Source organism: Vanellus vanellus (assembly GCF_965231255.1).
Source record: "Vanellus vanellus genome assembly, chromosome: 3".
Lineage (NCBI taxonomy): Eukaryota > Metazoa > Chordata > Aves > Charadriiformes > Charadriidae > Vanellus > Vanellus vanellus.
Genome location: NC_138907.1, coordinates 18117957 through 18137986, shown reverse-complemented (window position 1 = coordinate 18137986; position 20030 = coordinate 18117957). Strand labels below are relative to the sequence as shown.

Sequence of the window (20030 nt, the reverse complement as noted above, 5' to 3'; positions counted from 1 at the left end):
GCAAATCCATTTACTTTGTTAAGAACTTCTGCAGGGGATACAAAATGGAGCGGAATCTATCATAGCTCTAATGTTAAAAGCTAGAGCTACCCTTTTTCTTATTCCAGTATTCCAGTATTCCAGTTCTTTTGGTCATGCAGAACAGCAGCAAAATCATTTCCATGAATAGTGACAATATGTGTTTTGCTTTTTTCCCCTTTTAGACTTCCTGAAAATGTGCACTGTTCTTGGCAATATGGACCAGTGACATGTCCTCCAACATTAAGACTTCCTGTGGAGATACAAACATACTTACTAATCTGGCCACCATATCATATTTAGTGCTTGCCAAGTCCACTACTGTGATAAGCAAAAGAATAGCACACACCATCAAAGCCTCAAGACTAAGGAAAAAGATTAGCTTCCATTACAGGCACCTACTATCTACTCCTACTTAAGGGAAACAAAGAGAAAAGGAGGTAAGAAAATGATGATTTAGCATCTCTAGCACTACCCACTACTGAGGAAAGGCTATGAAGACACCACGCTGAAATCAAGTGGAAAAAAAATGATACCATGGAAACTGAACAAAAATAATAATTTGCTGTTACACCTCTATCCTAGACCAGGAAGCCCTTAACCTGCAAATCACCAGATGCTCAGCATATACTGGTGAAGTATCATCACATTTTTGCCTTATTATTCTTTTCCTTACACATCTGTTTCCAGTCATTTTCAGAAACAAAATCCTGCATTAGCTGGATATCTGGCAGGACCAAATACACCTATTATGATGTCTTCAGATTCTGCTTAAAGAGTGCTGATGGTACATGCACATTTGAATGTTCGGCAAATCTGAGGATAAAGAAGAAAATAGGAGATAATTAGCACAGTCTAAGCAATCTCTAGAGGAGAATGGCTGAATGGTGGATCTGAAAGAAGGCTCTGAAACAAAAGGACCTACAGGCTGAAGACAGCAGAGAAGCCCCCCCCTCCCGGGAACTATAGGGTGCAGATACTCAAAATAACCCCCAAGACTGTAGAATTTGTGTTTCTGCAGTTTGAGAGCAAACTGACGGCACTGCAGTAATACACGATTTACCCGTGATCCCCTTCAGTTGGATATAATGGCACTGAAGACTGAATGCGGTAGGAAGAGTGGAGAGTCGGCAGAGGCAAATCCCATCCCTGACACTCACTTTTTGCCAACCATTAACCTATGGATCTGCAAAAAATGCATTTGCCTCAGTAACTCTGGGTATCACGTGTATAAGGTTAAGACATACTGTGATATGACGGAGTAACGCACAAGGCTCTGTGCCGCAGGCTCGTTCCCTCGCAGGCAGGTAACAGGCCCCAGGCCTGACCCTCTCCCCCGGCAACATACCCCCAGCCCAGGCTCCGCCGGAGGAGCAGACCCTCAACCAACGGCCCTCTTGCGGCCCGGAGCGTCCGCCCGCCGCTGCGCGCCCGCCGCTGCCACAGACCCGGCCCCGGGGCTCCCCCTACCGACAGCCCTGCCTCGGGCGGGGAGCCGCTGGACCGGCCCCGGCACTCTGCCCAGGTAGGGGGGCGGCGCCGGGACACCGCCCCCGCCGCTGACCCGAGTCGCGATACGCCGACATGACACACCACCTCCCCCACACACACACCCCGGGCGGAGGCTGCTCCCGCGCGCAGCCGGTGCTTTTTGGGCGGGGTGGGGCCCCGTAGCCGCGAAGCCGCGCAGGGCCCGGCGGCTGTTACTATGGCAACAGGGGCGGTGGTGAGCGTCTCACTGGCGTCACGTGGCGCGGTCCGCCCGCCCCCCCCCTTTCGGCCCCGCCCTCCTCCGTGCCGCCATCTTGGAAGTTGCGTCAAGATGGTGGCGCCGGCGACTTAAGCTCCGCCCTCCCTCCCCGCAGCGTGCGGGGCGGCGTGGTGACATCATCGCGCTCCCGCCGCCTGAACCCGGAAGTGCGTCTCCCCTTGGCGGGCGTGCGGGGCTAGCGGCTGCATTAGCGGCGAGCCGAGCCGAGCCGAGCCGGGTCGGGCCGGGCCGGGTCGGTGGAGAGATGGCGGCTGCCGCGGAGCTGCAAGGGAAGTACCAGAAGCTGGCTCAGGAGTACTCCAAGGTATCAGGCGCCAGAGCCCGTCCCCGATGCTCCATGAACGGCGGCCGCCGCCCCCTCCGCCGGCGCCTCTCCCTGCGCGCGGGCTGCCGGCCGTTCCGCGCCTAACGGCCGCCCCTCTCGGAGGGGAGCGGGCCTTCCCCGCCCGGCGGAGCCGGCTTCTCTGTCCCGGTGCCGCCGTGGGGCGGCGGGGCCCTGAGCTCTCCCGGCCGGCTGTGCTCCAGCCGGAGCGGGGGCCTGGTCAGCACTGAACCGCTGTTTTTTGTAGCAGCGTGAAGTCTTTGGGGCCCAAAGGTTGCATCTTCTTGAGGATGAGGTGAAGGCAAGCTTGGGCAGGCGGAGGAGGTGCGAGTTTGCAGGTGCCGGGGGAACAGAGTATTGCCGAGTGCTGGCTGGGCAAGCTGGCGTGAGGAACAAGGTGGCCTTGCATGCAAAGCATCCAGTAGGACAAATAACGGGTTCGGCTACACCAGGGAAGCGAAACTAGTAGAGCTTTCCCTTACTTCTCCACTTCCCAGTCAGGCCTGAGGCTTAGTTGTCTCTTCGGCTGTGAACATTTGTTGAGGTCTTGGTCTTATGTCTTACTGAGTTTTCTTTGACTGGTGGATGTGGGAGGTTCAGTGGTGTTGCAGGGTCTTGGAAGGGAGGACACTTGATTCCACACTTGCCTCATGTCTGTTCCCATTCTCCCGCAGCTGCCCTAGGTGACTTTGCTTCCCGTTTCTGGTGGTGCTTAAGGGAGTATTTGCAAAGACTTTTGGCCCATAGTGGAGAATGCTTTTCCTTTCCAAGGTGCTCAAGATAATTCCTTAAATTGGGGAGCCTTGCTTAATACAGAACTCTTCATTCTTGTTTCTTCACTAAAAGGAAGAGGAGACCGTATATCTTGAATGGTATAGTTCTTCAATGGTCTTGAGGAAAAAAAAACAGCACTTTAGTTTTGTGTAGCCCAACATCAGAGTATTTGGCACGAGGCACTTGACTATATTTAACACCTTTCTATTACTATTCTCCTTGGAACTGCTATTAAAAAAAAAAATATATAGAATCTAAATTGTTCACATATACATACACTTGTTTAATGCTTCCACAAGACCATTTAAAGAAAACTGAATTTACTTGGGGTTTTGTAGGTCACAGAGCTCATATCTCTTGTTGCTTTCTACAGTGGCTCTGCTGTACCTTGGAGATTAAAAATGTCTCAGGATAAGATGATTGAGGGGCTTTGCTGCTTGATTCCTGAATGAAACTTTGCAATGCAGATCTCTTGACTATAGCTTCTGAAAGTTCCAGCTGCTGGATCCTCTTTCTTTTAGTACCACAGTCTCCAAAAGCTTTCTTTGAACTTCATCTTGCGACTTTCAGCCTGTGATGTTTCATTGGTTCTTTGTGGAAATTATCTTTTGGTCTTATCCCACTTCTTGTACTACAACTCCAGGTCATTGTGGGATCACCTTTGCAGTTAACTCTCCTTTTTGTGCAAATGATCAGTTGTTCAATTGGCTGTTTATTGTGTGCAGGTGGAACCAGAGAGTAGCCCTGGAAGGTCTCTGTGTGTTCACTTAATTGCGTTGTTGAAGCCAAGGACAGAGGTAGACAAGAGCTTGATAGACTCAAGGAGAGCCAAGGGAACTGACTGCCAAAGGACTGCTTTCCCTCTCAGTTTATAGAGCAGTCCAGAAGAAGGATGTATCTTTTCAGTGTATCTTCTTCCCCTCAAGTTGCAGCTCCTGGCTTTCTCCCACAACCCTGATGGAAGTAGTAGTCAGAAGGCTCTTTCAACTTGTGACAGCCTTTGGTGGATCACACTTCATCCTGGGTATCTCAGTGCAGCACAACTGAGCTAGTTCATTCCGTGTTTCATCACTGCACCTGACATATTCCTGCATTAGTAGCTGTGGCAGAAAAAAGGTGTAGGAAACTACTGCACTGCTTTTTCTTGCTAGGGAAACTCCGTGCTTTGAAGTCTTTCTGTGGTGCTCTTGCAGGTTTCTTCTCTTGCCTTTGTGGTGCCTGAGCAGCACAGTGGGAATACTGCAGGGCAAAAGCGTGCGCTTAGCAATGTCAACTGACTTTTGACCTTTCAAATATATTCAGTCATCAGACTGAAAAGATTGGCCATTGCTGTTATACACTGAATCTTGTCTTTTATGCATCTGGCGGAGGTATTCCCAAACACCATACAAACCCTTTTAATTTGTCTGCAAAAGCTAGGTTCAAACATGTCAAGTGAATACAAACTTGTATTGAAGAAACCAGTATTTAAGCAATTATCAAGGAATGGGAAGATGGAACTGTCAGTATCCTCATTGCTGCAGGGTAGAGGTACTCTATGAAGTGACTGGGAAATAAATTTCTTGAGTATCGCTTTTCACCACAGTGATTTTGGCTCAGATTTGTGAACTACAGAAGTAAGTCTTATAGGGCTTTTTTTTCTATGCTTTTTATGTGTTTCCCTGAAGTGTTTGTCAAGCTTTTTTCTCTGGATCATCTGCTGCTACCAGTAAAAAGTATTTTTGCATTAGAGTATAGTTAAGGTCTTCTTGAATTGATACAGATCTTGACTTTATTGTGAGCTCTACTTATGTTCCAGAACCAGTCATGAACAGTTTTGGGGAGAAGAGGGGAGAGACAGAATTAGCACTGAGTATGAGCAAGAACTTGATTAATCAAGGAAGAAGTTGCAGCTTTTCCATATGTGTTCACTGTTCTTCAAACCTTAACTATACTTAAGTAACTAATCTTCAAAGTCAATTATTAAGAATTATGTTCTATTTCACCAAAGTGTTCAGATGGTAAAATAACTTATTGTTTCTTGGCAATTCAGGCTTTGAATTGGATATTCTTTCAACTTGCTACCACTACTACCTACCCGAACAAAATACTTTAAAAAGCACACACATCTGGTGCTCTCATGAGAGGATGTGATGTTTTATGCATGTTCTGACAAATGGCTTTTATTTATTCCTTTGTCTTGCTTCTCTTATTTTTCAGCTTCGAGCTCAGAACCAAGTACTGAAAAAAGGGGTTGTAGATGAGCAAGCAAACTCTGCTTCTCTGAAGGTAATTTCTAAAAACTGCTCACGTCGGATGTATTAAGTTGTGACAAAATAGGTAAATGGAAAGGGTAAATGGGAATACATTTGACTTAAAGTATTGTGATTAAAAGAAGGAACTTGATTTAGTAAAAGAATTTCTATTCTGCAGCTAGTTTTAATTTGTTCTCTGTAGGTGCTGACTTTGTAAAAGCGGGAGGTTGCTTCTTGATTAATTTATAGAATGAAGTACCTACTTGTGTGATTTGTGGGCAGCTCAAGGAAGTGAAAACATTTTTTTTTAGTTTAAAAGCAATACTTTTTGCTTCTTCAGTGTTCAAAGAGTGAAGACAGCAATTTTTAATGTGTTCTTTTTTTAATGTGATACTTTTTTATTACAAGCATGTGTGAAAGTAATTGTGAAAGTTTTAAAATTAAACTTTTTGGCCATTCAGGAGCAAGTGAAGATGAAAGATCAATCACTGAGAAAACTGCAGCAAGAAATGGACAGTTTGACCTTTCGAAATCAGCAACTTGCCAAGCGGGTGGAGTTACTTCAAGATGAACTTGCATTAAGTGAAGCTAGGGGCAAGAAGAACAAGGTGTGTGCTAAAGGCAAAAACTTGCTTGGCAGATGTCTGGTCCTCACCCATCAGTGTCTTATCCTGATTTCTAGCAGTATTTGCTTCATGTCAAGGGTTGAGCTGAATGTTTTTGTCAGAACTTGTGTTACTAGCTGATGTTAGTGAACATACCCACAAAACAGGTATTGATACATATATGCTAAATAGTTCTGTACTCTTTCTAGGCTATCAGCTGACTGATACTGAATTGCTGCCTCCCTTTCTAGATATTTATTAAGTGTTCAAACAGCTGGGAAAGGTCTTGGAGCTCTGTGGTTAATCTACTCTTATGAAGAAAACTGATCAACCCTTGCTTCCTATCCCCACCTCCTTTGTAATTTTGGTGTTGGTGGTTAACTCCTCAGCCTGTGATTGTAGTTTCTTTCTAGTCAACTCTTACGTGAATCTTGTCAAATGCTTTGAAGTCTAAATTTTAGCTAGTATGCCTTATATTATTTCAAAATGACAGAATAATTTCAGTACTGCGATCTTTCTTTGCCGAAATGCTTGCTGATTAAACCTTGTACCATGATCTGTCTAAGATCAGCCATGTATTCTGTAGATAATATCAGAATTCCAGGGGTGGTGTGTCTGGACTTAAATAGTTCTCAACTATCCTTTGCTACCCTCCTTTTATGAGGAAACCCCTCTTAATTACTGTCTTCTTTTCCTTTTGGTTAGCTCCCAAAATGCTGTAGCTATCAAGACTCACATTAAAGAAACCATTAAACTGATTAGTAATATGATCATCTCTTACTTTTTCCCTAAACTCTTGTGCATTTTTTTTTTTTTTTGCTATCCAGTTCCTTGACAAGCATAGTACCTCTGACTTACGTTATTCACGCACCGTAGTAGATTGTTCTTCAAAATGCAGTTTGACCCTTCTGTTCTTTTATTTCGCACTACGTAACTTATGGCTTCACTAGACGTGTTTCCAAATTTTGAAGGACTTCAGCTGGCTTGAGTAGCTTTGCAAACCATTGCCACTGACTTTCCTCTTCAGCTGTCAGAAGGCACAGTTCTGTTTGTTGTGGTTTGTTTTTTTTTTTTTTTTTTTTTGTTAAGAAGTGTTTGTACTACCTTTTAAATACGTTCCCTTTAGTTTTATCTATAGCGCCTCACTGATTATGTACGTTATATTGAAAATACCCCTACTAAATTCCATGTCATCCTTACTTCAGAGACTTGCCATTGGGAGACCATGTAAGTCACATCTAAAAGTGTTTAGATTAAGATTCGGATAGATGATCTGTGTCAGACTGCAATCCTTTTAAGAAGTAGGAGAACATATGCCGGTATCTCAGGTGTTGTAGTTCATAGGCTGACATCAAATGCATAGGTGGCTTAGCTGTCGCAAGCACTTGAAGTTCGGTGTTAAGTTTAAATGTAAACAGTCTCCTTTTTGTTTGGTGATGGTACTACTACTGGTGATGTAAGTAAAATATATACTCAAGTGCCTCTATTGGGAATTAGCGATGGGAAGTGTTTTCATATACTTGGGGATGGGCTATGGGATACTCCCAGTGAGTTGGAGACAATGAATGCGTTTCCTTCCAAAAGAAAAGTACAGAATCCTCATCTCAGTTGAGTCAAGAGCAGAAAAGCGTCTTCAGTGAAGATCTTCAGAAGAAGATAGAAGAGAATGAACGACTACATATACTTGTGAGTGAAACTTTTTTAGCCTTTCTTTTTAGTTCAGAAAACTGGTCATATGAACGAAGATAGAGAAAACAAAATGCAATATGAAAAATAGTGGGTTTAAAAGATTAGTTGTATGCAAAATAGGATTAGATCAGATAGCTTGTTTATAAAGATGTTCACTGGACAAATGAGAAGGTATTTTGACTTTAGATTCTTAAGACAGTATGTGGAATAACTCACACAATATTTGTTTTCTTATTTAGTTTTTTAACTTTTGGTGACACTTAGCTACTCTACTGAAAATAGCCACATAGTTGGTACTGGGTGGAAACTTCTTTTTAGTTCACATACTGTTTCAGAATTGCCTTAAAGCTTAAAATACTTTCTGTAAGTTGCTGTAATTAAGTCAGGAATTACTTTACCGAAATGGAATGTGTTTCACTTTGGTTTAGAATACTTGAGAAAAACCTTACGGCTCAAGTTTAATTTTTCAGGTGTCTGCTATTAATTGGCAATGTATTTAAGAAATGCTTGGTACTACAAAACTTTAATAAACACAAAGTACTTTCTTCTTGAATCTTTTATCTGTGACTATCATCATAAAATTTCTATTTATCTGAGAACTAGTACTTGTTATTAACCTGGACTGGCAAATTAAATTAGTATAACTCATAGGACTGGATTCTGTAGTAAAATGAAGCTTTCATAGGATCTCTACTTTTCTCCTTTTAGTTCTTTGAAGCAGATGAGCAGCACAAACGTTTAGAAGCGGAGCTGAGAACTAGACTTGAGGTTTTGGAAACTGATGCTGCCCAGCATCAAGCCGTGGTGGACAGTTTAACAAGGAAATACACAGATACCATAGAAAAGCTGCAGAACGATAAAGCCAAATTAGAAGTAAGGAGCTCTTCTGTTACTTGCAAGTTTGAAAAGTTTTGAAATGAAATGTCTTGCTATGTCAGTATTTACATTGTGAGATTATCTTCTTGCATAAAGATCAAGTCTCAGACACTAGAAAGAGAAGCTAAGGACTGTAGGCTTCGAACCGAAGAATGGTAAGTGTTTTTATTTAATATAATGAAAAATTGATTTAAAGAAATAACTGCTATAAAAGATTAAGTGTATTATTTTTAGAGAATAATACCTTTGAAAAATAATAATAAAAAAAGACTTTTACAAAATCCAAAATACTGGGCAGCAGCACATTAATGTCAAGACTGTGCAGGTCGGGCCCCCTTTCCTTCTGCTGTCTATGCAACTAGACAATACCGTAGATTCAGCTTTCGGTAAGAAAAGTTTTGTTGCCAAGCTATGTTAAGTAACTGTGAAGTTGATGAAAGCTTAAAGAATTTATTTGTAATGGAATGCTATTAAAAGTAAAGAAACCACTGAACTTGTATGAAACAGATATGTGAGGGTTTTTTTTACAAACTGCTTCCAAAAACAGAGCTTGGGTAAGGTACGCTAAGGCAACTGACTGAAAAGAGTTTCAAAAATCTCCCTCCACCCCAAAAGCTTCTTGAATAATCACTTTTGCTTCAGGTATAACATGCTCATCTAGAATATTTTAAAGTTTTTGTTGAATGATTGTATTGTTAGTTTTGGAATACCTTCATTGTCTTGAAGACAAGTTGTAGAAAATGGGGAGAAGTTGAGGACTGTGGGCCTAATCAAAGTAGCGTGCACTTCCCTGAAGTTCATTATTAAGGTGCTTTTTTTTAAAGACATATGTACGGTATAGATCTTTAATGTAGTGGATAAAATGCATACTGCATGATCAGATGAAGAGTTCCTTTTCTCAAATGGTAACCTTGAAGTATGTATTCTAATTATTTTGATAGATGTGAAGATACTTGAATTCCAATAACCCTCCTCTAATACAGGTCAGGGTTTCATTAAGAATGATTTACAAAAGAGGATGAAAGCTGTGTTTTGCTGCTGTTTGCTTTTTTTTTTTGTGGTGTTTGAAAAACAGTATAGTCTTAATCTGCCACTACTCAGTTCAGAGCTTGTCTGTCGTGTTCTATGATGATTGGGTAATTAATGTCACTGTAAGAAATTGTCCCTACCATTTGAGAAGGCAGGGTTTTTAAAAATAATAAAGCCTGACACTACTTTGTTTTAAACACTGAAATCAGTATCTTATGAACACGTGACTAAAGATTTCTTTGAGAGTACTGCTCTTCTGTTTTCCCCACTCTTCCAGGGGAAGGAATCCATTTGCCTCTGACACCCATACTTTATTCAGGAAAGCCAGGGGATATGAGACTTGATAGCCTGCATGCCTTGAAAATTAAAGGGTGGTTGTAAAACAAGACATATCAAACTACTTGTTTGCCATTCCTTTATAGTACGAAAAGGAAACATCCATACTTCTGCAGTTTGTCTTTGAGATCATTTTCTATCACGCCCAATGCTACTGCAGTTCATGCTGTTCAGTTTCTATGCAATTTTGGGGCTGCTCTTAAAGAAAAATGTTTGTTAATGTGCATGAGCTACTTATTGGCCAGTTTCTTTATATCTTGCTTGTCTATTTCTGATTCTTTTTCTTTGTGAGTTTTGATAAATTTCTGTGTCAAATGTTCTTGTAAAAAAGGAAAAAAACTGTCACTTTGACACCTTCCCCCCCACCCTCCGCTATATGTGCAGGAGTTCTAGATGTCAAACAGGAAGCAAAACAGTGAAGAATTTGGGGGCCTAAGTTGGGTAAGGTGTGGAATTTGGTCTGAATCAATATGCGGTAATCCTTGTTGACTTATGTATATAATGCTGGAATATGTTACTGTTCATCTCAAGAATCTATACTAATGATATTAGTAATAATTTTAAGTTCAGATCTATATAAACAATCAAATGCAACTGAAGCCGATCTAGAGAAAAAATGCTTGAGAAAGCATCAGAAACATAATTGCCAAGTCTTGTGGAAATGGGCCGTATCATAGCAGTATTTTAAATATGGGGCTTTGAAAAGCTTGTGAGGCATTTCTAATAGTGATGTGACATAGTTAACTGAATTATTGACAACTCACTACTTGCATATTGGAATACCGCATTGGATATGTAGTAACTAATTTAAAGGTCCTTTTGCACTCCCATTCAAATTCTAGTAGAAAAGAATACCTTCAACTTACTTCAGTTATTTTCCAGTTCTGCAATTATTGTATAAGCTATATGAACTTCTCAAGAGTAGAATTTAGGATTTACAGCTACTTATTGTATCTTTCACTGCATTTGTAGGGGATTAAAATACAATGTCATATATTAAATATAACACAAAGGTGGAAAAATTATTCCTGCTGTCTTATTCTGGAAAGAGACAGATACCTGTACACCCAAGTGTTGCTTATGGTGAGCTATGGTGTTGGTGATACAGATTAAATTTAAAAGGTTTACAGTGTGTGTGTGTGGTTTTTCGTTTTTTCTCTTTTTGTTATTTAGCCAGCAACAGTTAAAGAATCTTCAAGCAGCTTTGGGCAGTAGACTGGAAGAATCTCTATGCATAATCAATGAAAAAGTACCTTTTAATGACACAAGTACGTATTGCTTTGGTCTGGGTTTCTTGTTTAATTTTGGGTGTCGATCTGGAGGAAGTGCTCCTTAAAATGTACTGGCTGTAAGAAATGTTGGACATCTGAACAGACACTTGGAGATAATTGTAATAAGTAGTCATGATAATCTTGTTTAGTGATCTTATCAAGGTTTTGTATTTATATATTATGAAAATTAAAACTTGAGGGCTTTTGAGTAATTTGCCACTTGTCTTGCTTAGTGTTGACAAAATTTTGTAAAAGATGAAGGAACACTGTCAATTTACTGCTTTCTTTGCAGAGATTTCTTTAGTTATTCATCTCAGAGTATTATTTTTGGCAGTGTATGCTCAAGAGTTACAGTAAGTTAAGATGGGGATAAACTAGTGGCTGCCGAGATGTTGACTTAATGAGGCGTTGCATCAGTAATGGTCTACACTTAGTATTAGTGGGAAGCATGTCTCATGTCTGACCAGAGAATGCCCAGACTGCTTCTTATCTGTGGTTTGTCTCAGACTTGTTAATCTCTTCAGGGGAAAAAAATCCAAACAAACAAAATTTGGAATCTGGGGACTTTTACCTGAAGCAACCTTTTTTCTTCTTCCTTTCCAACTACTACTAGATAAACTGAGGTGTGGAGAATTCCATGAGGTTAGGAGTGCTCAGCCATTGTGTTGTTTTGGTTCAAGAATTGGTTAGTATGTGCCAGATCAGTGCTGTGTACTGGGTGCTTTTGTAAATAGCTTGAAAATGAGGTTGACCTTGGGCAGGCAGCAGTCTGTACTCTTCTGGCAGTGAGACTAGGAGGACCTGGAGTAGTGAAAAAGCTGAAAGTAGTGGAGAAGGAACAGAGAAGTGAAAACAGGCTGTTGAATTTCTGGTAGGTTTTATTGGTAGCTTTTGCATTTTTCATTCAATTTAAAACTGAGTGACAATGTTTAGGTTCTCTAAAAGGCATGCCTTTTTAGAAAGAATGGCAAAAAGGGTTAATATTTGTCTCAAACTTACAGTTTTAAGAAATATTCTTGTTGTCTGAAAGCTGATTTGGTGGGGTGCTGCAGGGGTTCTTCCAAGTTCTCCACTGGGTTGGCAATCCATTGAGCCTTGGCTTAGAAACACCAGAACATCTTCTCTTTAGGAAATGTTGACTCTCAAGCAGCATGTTATGGTTAGATGTTCGTGCCTTGAGTTGATACCCTTTTCACTTCTTTCCTATCACAAAGATCACTTTGTCTGGCATCTGCTGCCGATTTCTACTTCTCTGGTTTCTTTAGCTGATTTTTTTTTTTTTACAGGTGGTTATCATTGTAATGAGAACTTTGATACAAATAACCTGTTTATCTGCTCACTCAGCTGCCATAGCATAATGCTTTGCTTGTGTAGAAAACACTGCAAATAGTGGACAGATCTTTAGTGACAGAAGAATAAGAGAAAGTCAGGAAATGTTTGCTGTGGATTCAAAATGTCCTGCTATAGTCTCTGTAGTTGGTTTTAAGTATAACTAGCAGCTGGCTTCAGTTTCAGTAACAATCAAATGACTTGTTGACTGCTAAGCATGATTTCAAGAGTAGAAAGATAATAAAGTTTTCTGAAGCATTCCCATATGAGTAGGATTTGGTAATTTTGGACGATGCTTTTTGTTGTGAATACAGCTACCTCTTCCCATGTGTTAATTGCCAAATGTGAATGGTACAAAAGGAGTAAGAAGCTGTAAATTTCCTTTGTGTGCAAATTTTAAACTAAAATGGTTATTATTGTGTTTTAATTGAGGATAGACGTGATCCCTCTTAAATCTGCAAAAACTTTGCCAGCTGTTCTCTGGGTTCAAATATCCCTCTACCTCTTTAAAAATTGTGCCTGCTTGTAACTGAATAATCATTCTAATTGCTCTGTAACAAAATGCTGGAAATAAGTGGAGTACATTTTATTCTAAATTATCAACAAATCAAGTACATACAGGAGCTTTTTTAAAAAAAATAAAAAAAAACCACAAACATATGCAAACCATTAAAAAAACACATTCGTCTTACTTGCTAGTCCCTGGAACATAGTTGAAATTTGAATGTCATCTTGAATTCTTCAATTTTTATTTTTTTTTAAATTTTCACTCTTGTTTTTCACTCTTGTTAGTGATGAATACTATTCTTTTGGGCAAGAGGATTCTGTTCTTACTTATCAAATTCAGTGTGTCCAGATGGTTAAATTTGATTTACAGTCTGAGGCAAGTATGGAAGTGCTTTCTGTCCACCTAGTCACAGTTCTTAAGTGAGGATGTTTAGGCCTACTTTATTGAAGCCAATTGTCTGTATCTTTTTAGTTAACATTACTTACATGAACTGTAATATTTTTGCAATGAAATCTTGTATTTTAAAAAAATAATTACTATTTACCAATAAGTATCTCTTAAAAAAAAAAAAACACTATTTAATAAATGCATATAACTCAATTTTTGTCCTGTAGGATCTAATCGATACAATGCTCTGAATGTACCACTACACAACAGAAGATACCAGGTAAGCACTTCTTGTGGCTTTGCATGTAAAGGTGCAACTTTCTACATAGATACTGAATAAAACCTGTCATTTTATTGACCCGAAATGGCAGAAGATAGCCTGTCTTACTACTATCATGATATTCCAAGGAAACTTCTGTCCACAGAGCCTCTGCACTTTTCAAAGGTAATCTACACTGTTCTTGTGGCAGTCAAGTTGTCTGCTAACCTTGCTTCACTAGGGCTAATCTGTTGACTACTGGCTGATGATCACCGTAGGTATTAATTTAGGCATGCCTTTTTAAAAAGAATGGCAAAAAGGTTTATTATTTGTCTCCTATTACAGTTAGGAGAAATACTCTTTTACTATGCCAACCTGCAGTAAGCTAGAACATGAACATTTCATTTTTGAAGTTAGTTAAAACTACATTACTTCAGAGGTCTTAAGGTTTTTTGTTGAAAAAAGATAGTTTTGGTATCTTTAATTCCTTTGTCCTCAAACTGAGCTTCTTCAGTCACATCATTTGAGCCCCAAACAATAGTTGCATTTGTAAACTATACATTGGTGTGTACTAGAGTACCATATTAGTTAATATTACTTGTCACTAGTCATAATCCTTTTAAGGATGGTATCTTTGAGAACTCTGCATGGTTCGCTTAGATTTTATGGGATACTTCTTGCCAAAACACCTCTTACTTACAGCCAAATCGCCCTATTAATGTAAATGTTACTTAAAAAAAGAAACAGCTTCTGTTCATTACTGTAATTTCATCAGTTTCCTTGGGAATGCGGTTCACTCGGCATTCAAAAACAAGCATTAGTTTTCTGTGAATAGTTAAATATATCAAGGTCTTTTACAGTAGTAAATCAGATACCTTGATGCAGTCAGTATTTTTCTGGTTTTATTGTCACTGAGGATGGGCTCCATAGCACTCGGTGTTTTTTCTCTTTGCTTGAATGATATATCTTGAATGATATATCTTGAATCATAAAGTTAGTGCATTCGGATGCCACTGTAGAAAGAATTCAGGTAGCTGCTTTCTCCTTCCTTCAGAAGTGCCTATAAAGAGACCTTGTTCCTAATATGCTGTGAGAACAGGTGACCTGCTGTTCAGTTTTGTGATGGAAGCAGACTTAAATCAGCCTGTTGATCAGTAGTAAGAAAAAACTGAGTAACTATGTGGAGAGTTTCTCCCTTTACTATTTTCTGCTAGCACTATGTCATGCTTCAAGATCTGCAGTCTTGAAAATGTTCCAGGACAGATTTTTGTGACTGGTTTTGCCAGTGGAGGCAAAATGCTAGTATATTAGCACAGGCTGCAGTCTAAAGGACAGCAAAACAGTAATATTGTCTGTTTTCCATCCTTGCATAGCTAATTAACATACACAAACTGAGTATGATGACTGCATTAATTACTCATCGCCATTCCGGATCCGTAATCAAGATTCACTTGATTTAACACTTCATTGAGGCATTATGAATACATCTCTGAAGGATAAGTCATTCTTGGCTGAAATGTTACTTTGACCTTGTTCTCTCCTCCATAAATCACAACAGTGTGGTTTTCTTCTCTGTCTTTGCTTTTTCAGAATTTTCCATTTTGGATTAATTTCTTAGATACCGCTCTACTTCACTAGTGCCACAGAACAGCCTTATTCATAAGCAGCAGCTCAGTTTTGTCCAGATGGGAGAATAACAATTGAGTGTTACTGGTTAGAGAAGTAGACACCTTGTTATTCTGGAAGCAATTAAAGTTAGATTTTCTTAGAACCAGGTGTTACAAACTCCTCACTACCATCATGCTGAAAGAACTGAACTGTTGTCAGGAGTTAGTCTATTGGTGTTTAGAGATCTTAATTTCAAACATGATTTCCGTAATTGTACTAACCTGTAAGTGTTCTTGTTGCCTGTAGTTTGAGAAATGCAGCCAGAAGCAAAGTATTGCCTGTTGTATGAAATAAAAATGTAATTTATCGTCACAGAAAAACATGCCTTTCTGTGTGGCATTGTGGTTTATGAATAAACTTAAATTAAGCTAAAGGTAATTGCTGCTATGTATTTTAGGCTGAACTAGTAACACAAAATAAATCATTGATAGCAATTTTTTTGTATCCAACCATAGAATTTCTTCATATGTGAATAGGTACATGTCAAATACAATCATTTTATAACTGTCTTTACAGCTGAAGTTACGAGACCTTGCTGGCCAGGCGCTAGCTTTTGTTCAAGAACTTGTAACAGCTCTTTTGAACTTCCATACGTACACTGAGCAGAAGGTGCAGATCTTTCCCATTGATTCTGCAACAGACACTATATCACCGTTAAATCAAAAGGTAAAGCTTACGGGTTTCAGCTACAACTATATTCAATTATGTAGACTTTATGGGTGAATAATGCAAACTTCTACCACCTTTACTGGAATGCTATGACCATGTTCCTGAGAGGCAGCCTGTCCTGCATGAGAAGTCTTTTCTACTGGGAGCATTCTCTGAATGTGGGTGAAGCTGTAGCTGCAGAGACTGCTCTTTCCCCCCTATGCCTCTGCTACAAGGGCAAAATGCTCTTTCCCCCCTATGCCTCTGCTACAGGGGCAAAATGCTCTTTCCCCCCTATGCCTCTGCTACAAGGGCAAAATGCTCTTTCCCCCCTATGCCTCTGCTACAAGGGCAAAATGCTCTTTCCCCCCTATGCCTCTGCTACAAGGGCAAAATGCTCTTTCCCCCCTATGCCTCTGCTACAAGGGCAAAGTCGAATCAAGGCTTTGCTTTTTAAGTGCTAAATTAAAGTGCATTTGTTAAAAAAGTTTGTCTGACTTATTTTAAAATACACAAATACTGTACTGCTAATCAGATGTTTGTCTTAATGCACTGGGGCTTGGGAGTTTTTGAGACAGAAGATCTTGTGTTTAACTGTAATGTGAAATAGACTGGATGTAAGGTAGGCTTATGAAGGAGAGAACTTGGACTCTATTCCCTTGTCAAAAACCAACTTTATAATCTAATTTTGGGCTATTTGTGTAAAGACCTTTTCTGTAAGTGGTCTGAAGCTTCAAGTCTGCAAAGCATGTTGAAATTATTGTGAGAAACCTGACCTGTCTCTTTCTATGCAACTCCATGGGAAGACTTTTCTGAGAGTATCATTCAGAGCTGTTAAGCTGCATCTTTTGACTTCCTATGCCATGAGGCGTGGAAAAGAACTTTGTGCAGAAGGATTTGTGTGAGGATGCATATATGTATGCTTTGGAATAAAATTGCTTTCATATCTTGAGTTGTAGGCTTCATAGTGCAAGTGGGCCTACGTGCATTTAAGTTGCTAGATGACAGTAGTTTCTTACCGGACTATAATTTTAATTTAGTAGTCATTAGGGCTCAGTCTTAAGCTTCCAAGATGGACACGATTTGTGTTCATCAAATGGCTGCAATGCATGTAGTGGCAATGTTAACTACCACCAAACTTTCCTGTTCTTGGGAAGACCCCCTTTAATCTTTTTGCAGGCAACAAATATGCTTGTGAAGGTGTTTATCCACTAGAGAAATCCTGCTCTATTTCTCAGTTGTTTCAACTATTTCAATCAAGAATATACTTTTACCGAGCTTCAGCATAGATCTTAGTTTGAAAACAACATTTTCTTGCTCCTGCCTCCAAAGGTACTCAAAACTGCATATCCTTCTTGTGAAAACTATGCAACTTTGTCATCTTCCAAATTCTTTGGGGCAGGAATTGTCTCCTTGTTTATGTGGCTCAGTGTGGTGACTGGATTCTACAGACACTATTGCAGTTTACACTATGGAAATAAAATCAGGTTTCCTAGACATCACTTCTCACGCATTTTTTTCTTAATGTCCTAGTTAATGCTTCTTTGTTGTTTTTCAGCAGAGAAGTGCTTTCACACAGCTGAAACCTGCAACTTAATCAGAACTGTAATTTGGTTCTCCTTTTCTGATAATTGACTCTGATTCAGTAGTTCAGGCTTTGTTTTCATAATTACGTCTCTTGTCTGCTTCATTGTGTATCATGACCTAATTGTTTCAGTGCATGCTACCTTTCAGGGCTTTTGCGGTGACTTTGTGACTTTCCAGTGGTGAAGCATCTTTTATCACTCACTGAAACTGCTGTTGCTCCTGTATTTTTGATGAATTTATCTATTTGCTTGCCAAGCGTTCTCAGTGTGATCTTAGCGGCTCCACTGAGTGGTTCGAAAACCTCCCCTTAATGTGGTAGAGAAAATGAGACAAGTGTCAGATAGTGGCTTAGCACACTTGCACTGATTTATTTTTCCCTAACTCCAGGTTTTGTCTGGCGCTTTCAAGCTATTTTCCCCACCAAACACTCAAAGTAGATGTGGACAATTCCCTTCCAGGTTCAAGTATTCCTTTTCTCTCTAAGTATTGGATTGCTGGGTTCTTCTGGGTCTTCAGCATCATGCCAGATAACTCCAGTCCTCTCTTGCAACACGAGTCAGGAGCATTCTGCATGTGTTACTTCTTCCTCCTTAGATTTAGGAATTTTCCCTAATTCCATCCAGATTTGTGCATGCATGAATGAGAGCTTGGCATCTCTCTTTCCTTGTTAACACTGTGTTACTGCACTATAATAAAAGAAATAATTAAAATTTTTCATACCCTATTTGCCTGGGATCTTTAGCTGCTATAGCGGTATAAATAATCAAAGGTGGAGGTATCTTTCTGTGGGGTAAAATAAAAACTAAGATCACTTTTGACTACCTATGTCAATCTGTGGAAAAAGCTTTTTGTAGTACTGTGGTATCAAAATTGAAAGCTGATGGTACTGTTACATTTTGATTGTGTGTAAGAGTAATCACCTTTTGTTCTCAGGTATACTTTTTTTTGAAGGCTAAATTAGCCATAGAATTTATTTAAACAATTTTTAGTAAAGTCAGGCAGCTCTTTGAGGCAAGAGTTTCATAATTGCCCAAACCTGTCATAATTCTTGAAAGTAAGAATTCTTCATTTGATTAGCTAGTGCTCTATCCTTTGTGTTGACATAAGCATGCTTTGACCCATGTTGAAAACTGGACTGGATACAGATGACAGATTAATATGTATTTCTTGCTCCCAGTTTTAATTTGTTTTAGTTCTTCAATACTTTGCGCTGCACAGCATAGCTGTGCAAATGTTTGTGCTGATGCACAGGACAAGGGCTGAGAGGCACACAACAGCTGGATAGTTTATTCTGGTGGCTTAATGGTGCATGGATCTAGCCTTAATTTGATGGGAGTTGAGCAAGGAATGTGAGAATGTTTAAACTTAAAAAGCAGGGGTTTGGTGTGCTGTGCATGGCAGTTAAAATGAGATAGGGTGCTGGGGCAAATCCCTAGATGGGGTTTTGCGTGGACTTATCGTAGCCTTCACTATTTCTCAGTTTCCCTCAAGGTGTGTGTTTGTGTGTCCTGTTGAAGAGGTTGCTGTACATCACTTGACTATTATATCTTATTATCGACATACTGGGGATCATTTAACATGGCAAGTGCTTTGCTAAAGTGAATCATTCAATTGTTAACTTGAAACAGTTTGCAAGAACTTTCAGCAAGCACCATTTTAAAATCTCTCTGTACTCAGTTCTCACAGTATCTTCATGAAAATGCTTCGTATGTTCGCCCTCTGGAGGAAGGAATGCTTCACTTGTTTGAGAGTATTACAGAAGATACTGTGACAGTCCTGGTAAGATTCCTTATTTTTAGTATTGAAAAAGATTTTTACAGAGCAAAAATACTTATGTGTTGTTTTTCTTTCCAGGAAACAGCTGTGAAATTGAAGGCCTTCTCAGAACACTTAGCTTCCTACTTATGCTTTTTAAGAAAGATTCTTCCATATCAGTTAAAAAGGTACTTCTGATTTGATAGATCAAATTAAAGGGGCAGTGAGTGTCAGGCCTGCAGCGTTGTCAACGTCTACAACTCAAATATTAAGTCAACCCTTAAAGCTTAAAAGGCAGAATTTATTTTTTTTTGCATGCTGGTTTTTGAGCCTTTAGGCTATGTGTTGTTTTTTTTCAGCTGGGCGTTAGAGCTGAAAACATGTATTTTAAAGCCTCTTTTCCCACCCTCACAGATAAGACTTTAAAGACAGCTGCATAGATTTTTAATGTTTCTTAATGTTATTCAATAGCATTGATACTATTCAGGTATGATATATTAAAAATGTTCATTTCTTGAGCGTGTCTGAAGATTACTTATCATGCAGTAAATACAGCGATGTAGAATTTGGCCAGATGCACATCCGTTCTACAGTGAAAATCTTTGTTCCCAAGTGGGTCGAAGGGAGGTGAAATATTAGTGCAAACGACTGCTTAAAAAGAGGGTTTGGATTAAGGAAGAAGAAAAAGCATGTTTTAATGCCTTCTTATACCTGTTCTCCTGCTCTTTAGGAAGCAAGAGGTAAACTATATGTGGTAGAGGAAAAAGTCTAAACTGGTGAAATTGGTTCCTTGCTGTGAGTGTAAACTGTTTCTGGCTTGTGACTGCAGCTCTTAAGAGTGGGGATAGTACATGCACACAGTAGTCTTCATGTATTGCTAAGTTACTCTGTTATGTTAGCCTTCCTAAAATAAATTCCTAGTCTATTGTTGCTTTGGACTGGGGTTGTGGAGTAGATAACTAGT

General features: G+C 39.6%; 1 protein-coding gene across 2 annotated transcripts in view; it reads left to right on the top strand.

Annotated features, from left to right (window-relative positions):
- The first annotated feature begins 1950 nt into the window (after positions 1–1950).
- Positions 1951–20030, top strand: part of PPP1R21 (protein phosphatase 1 regulatory subunit 21) — a 32029-nt gene continuing 13949 nt past the window's right edge. Inside the window, exons 1-11 of one of the 2 annotated variants that reach the window (XM_082480430.1) lie at positions 1951–2093; positions 5085–5153; positions 5581–5727; positions 7309–7410; positions 8122–8286; positions 8386–8444; positions 10828–10922; positions 13377–13429; positions 15593–15742; positions 18989–19090; positions 19166–19254. In XM_082480430.1, the coding sequence (XP_082336556.1) occupies positions 2034–2093; positions 5085–5153; positions 5581–5727; positions 7309–7410; positions 8122–8286; positions 8386–8444; positions 10828–10922; positions 13377–13429; positions 15593–15742; positions 18989–19090; positions 19166–19254 (1091 nt within the window). In that variant the 5' untranslated portion in view covers positions 1951–2033. Of the gene's footprint in view, positions 2094–5084; positions 5154–5580; positions 5728–7308; positions 7411–8121; positions 8287–8385; positions 8445–10827; positions 10923–13376; positions 13430–15592; positions 15743–18988; positions 19255–20030 lie in introns of both variants that reach the window. The other variant, XM_082480429.1, reaches the window with a different exon arrangement.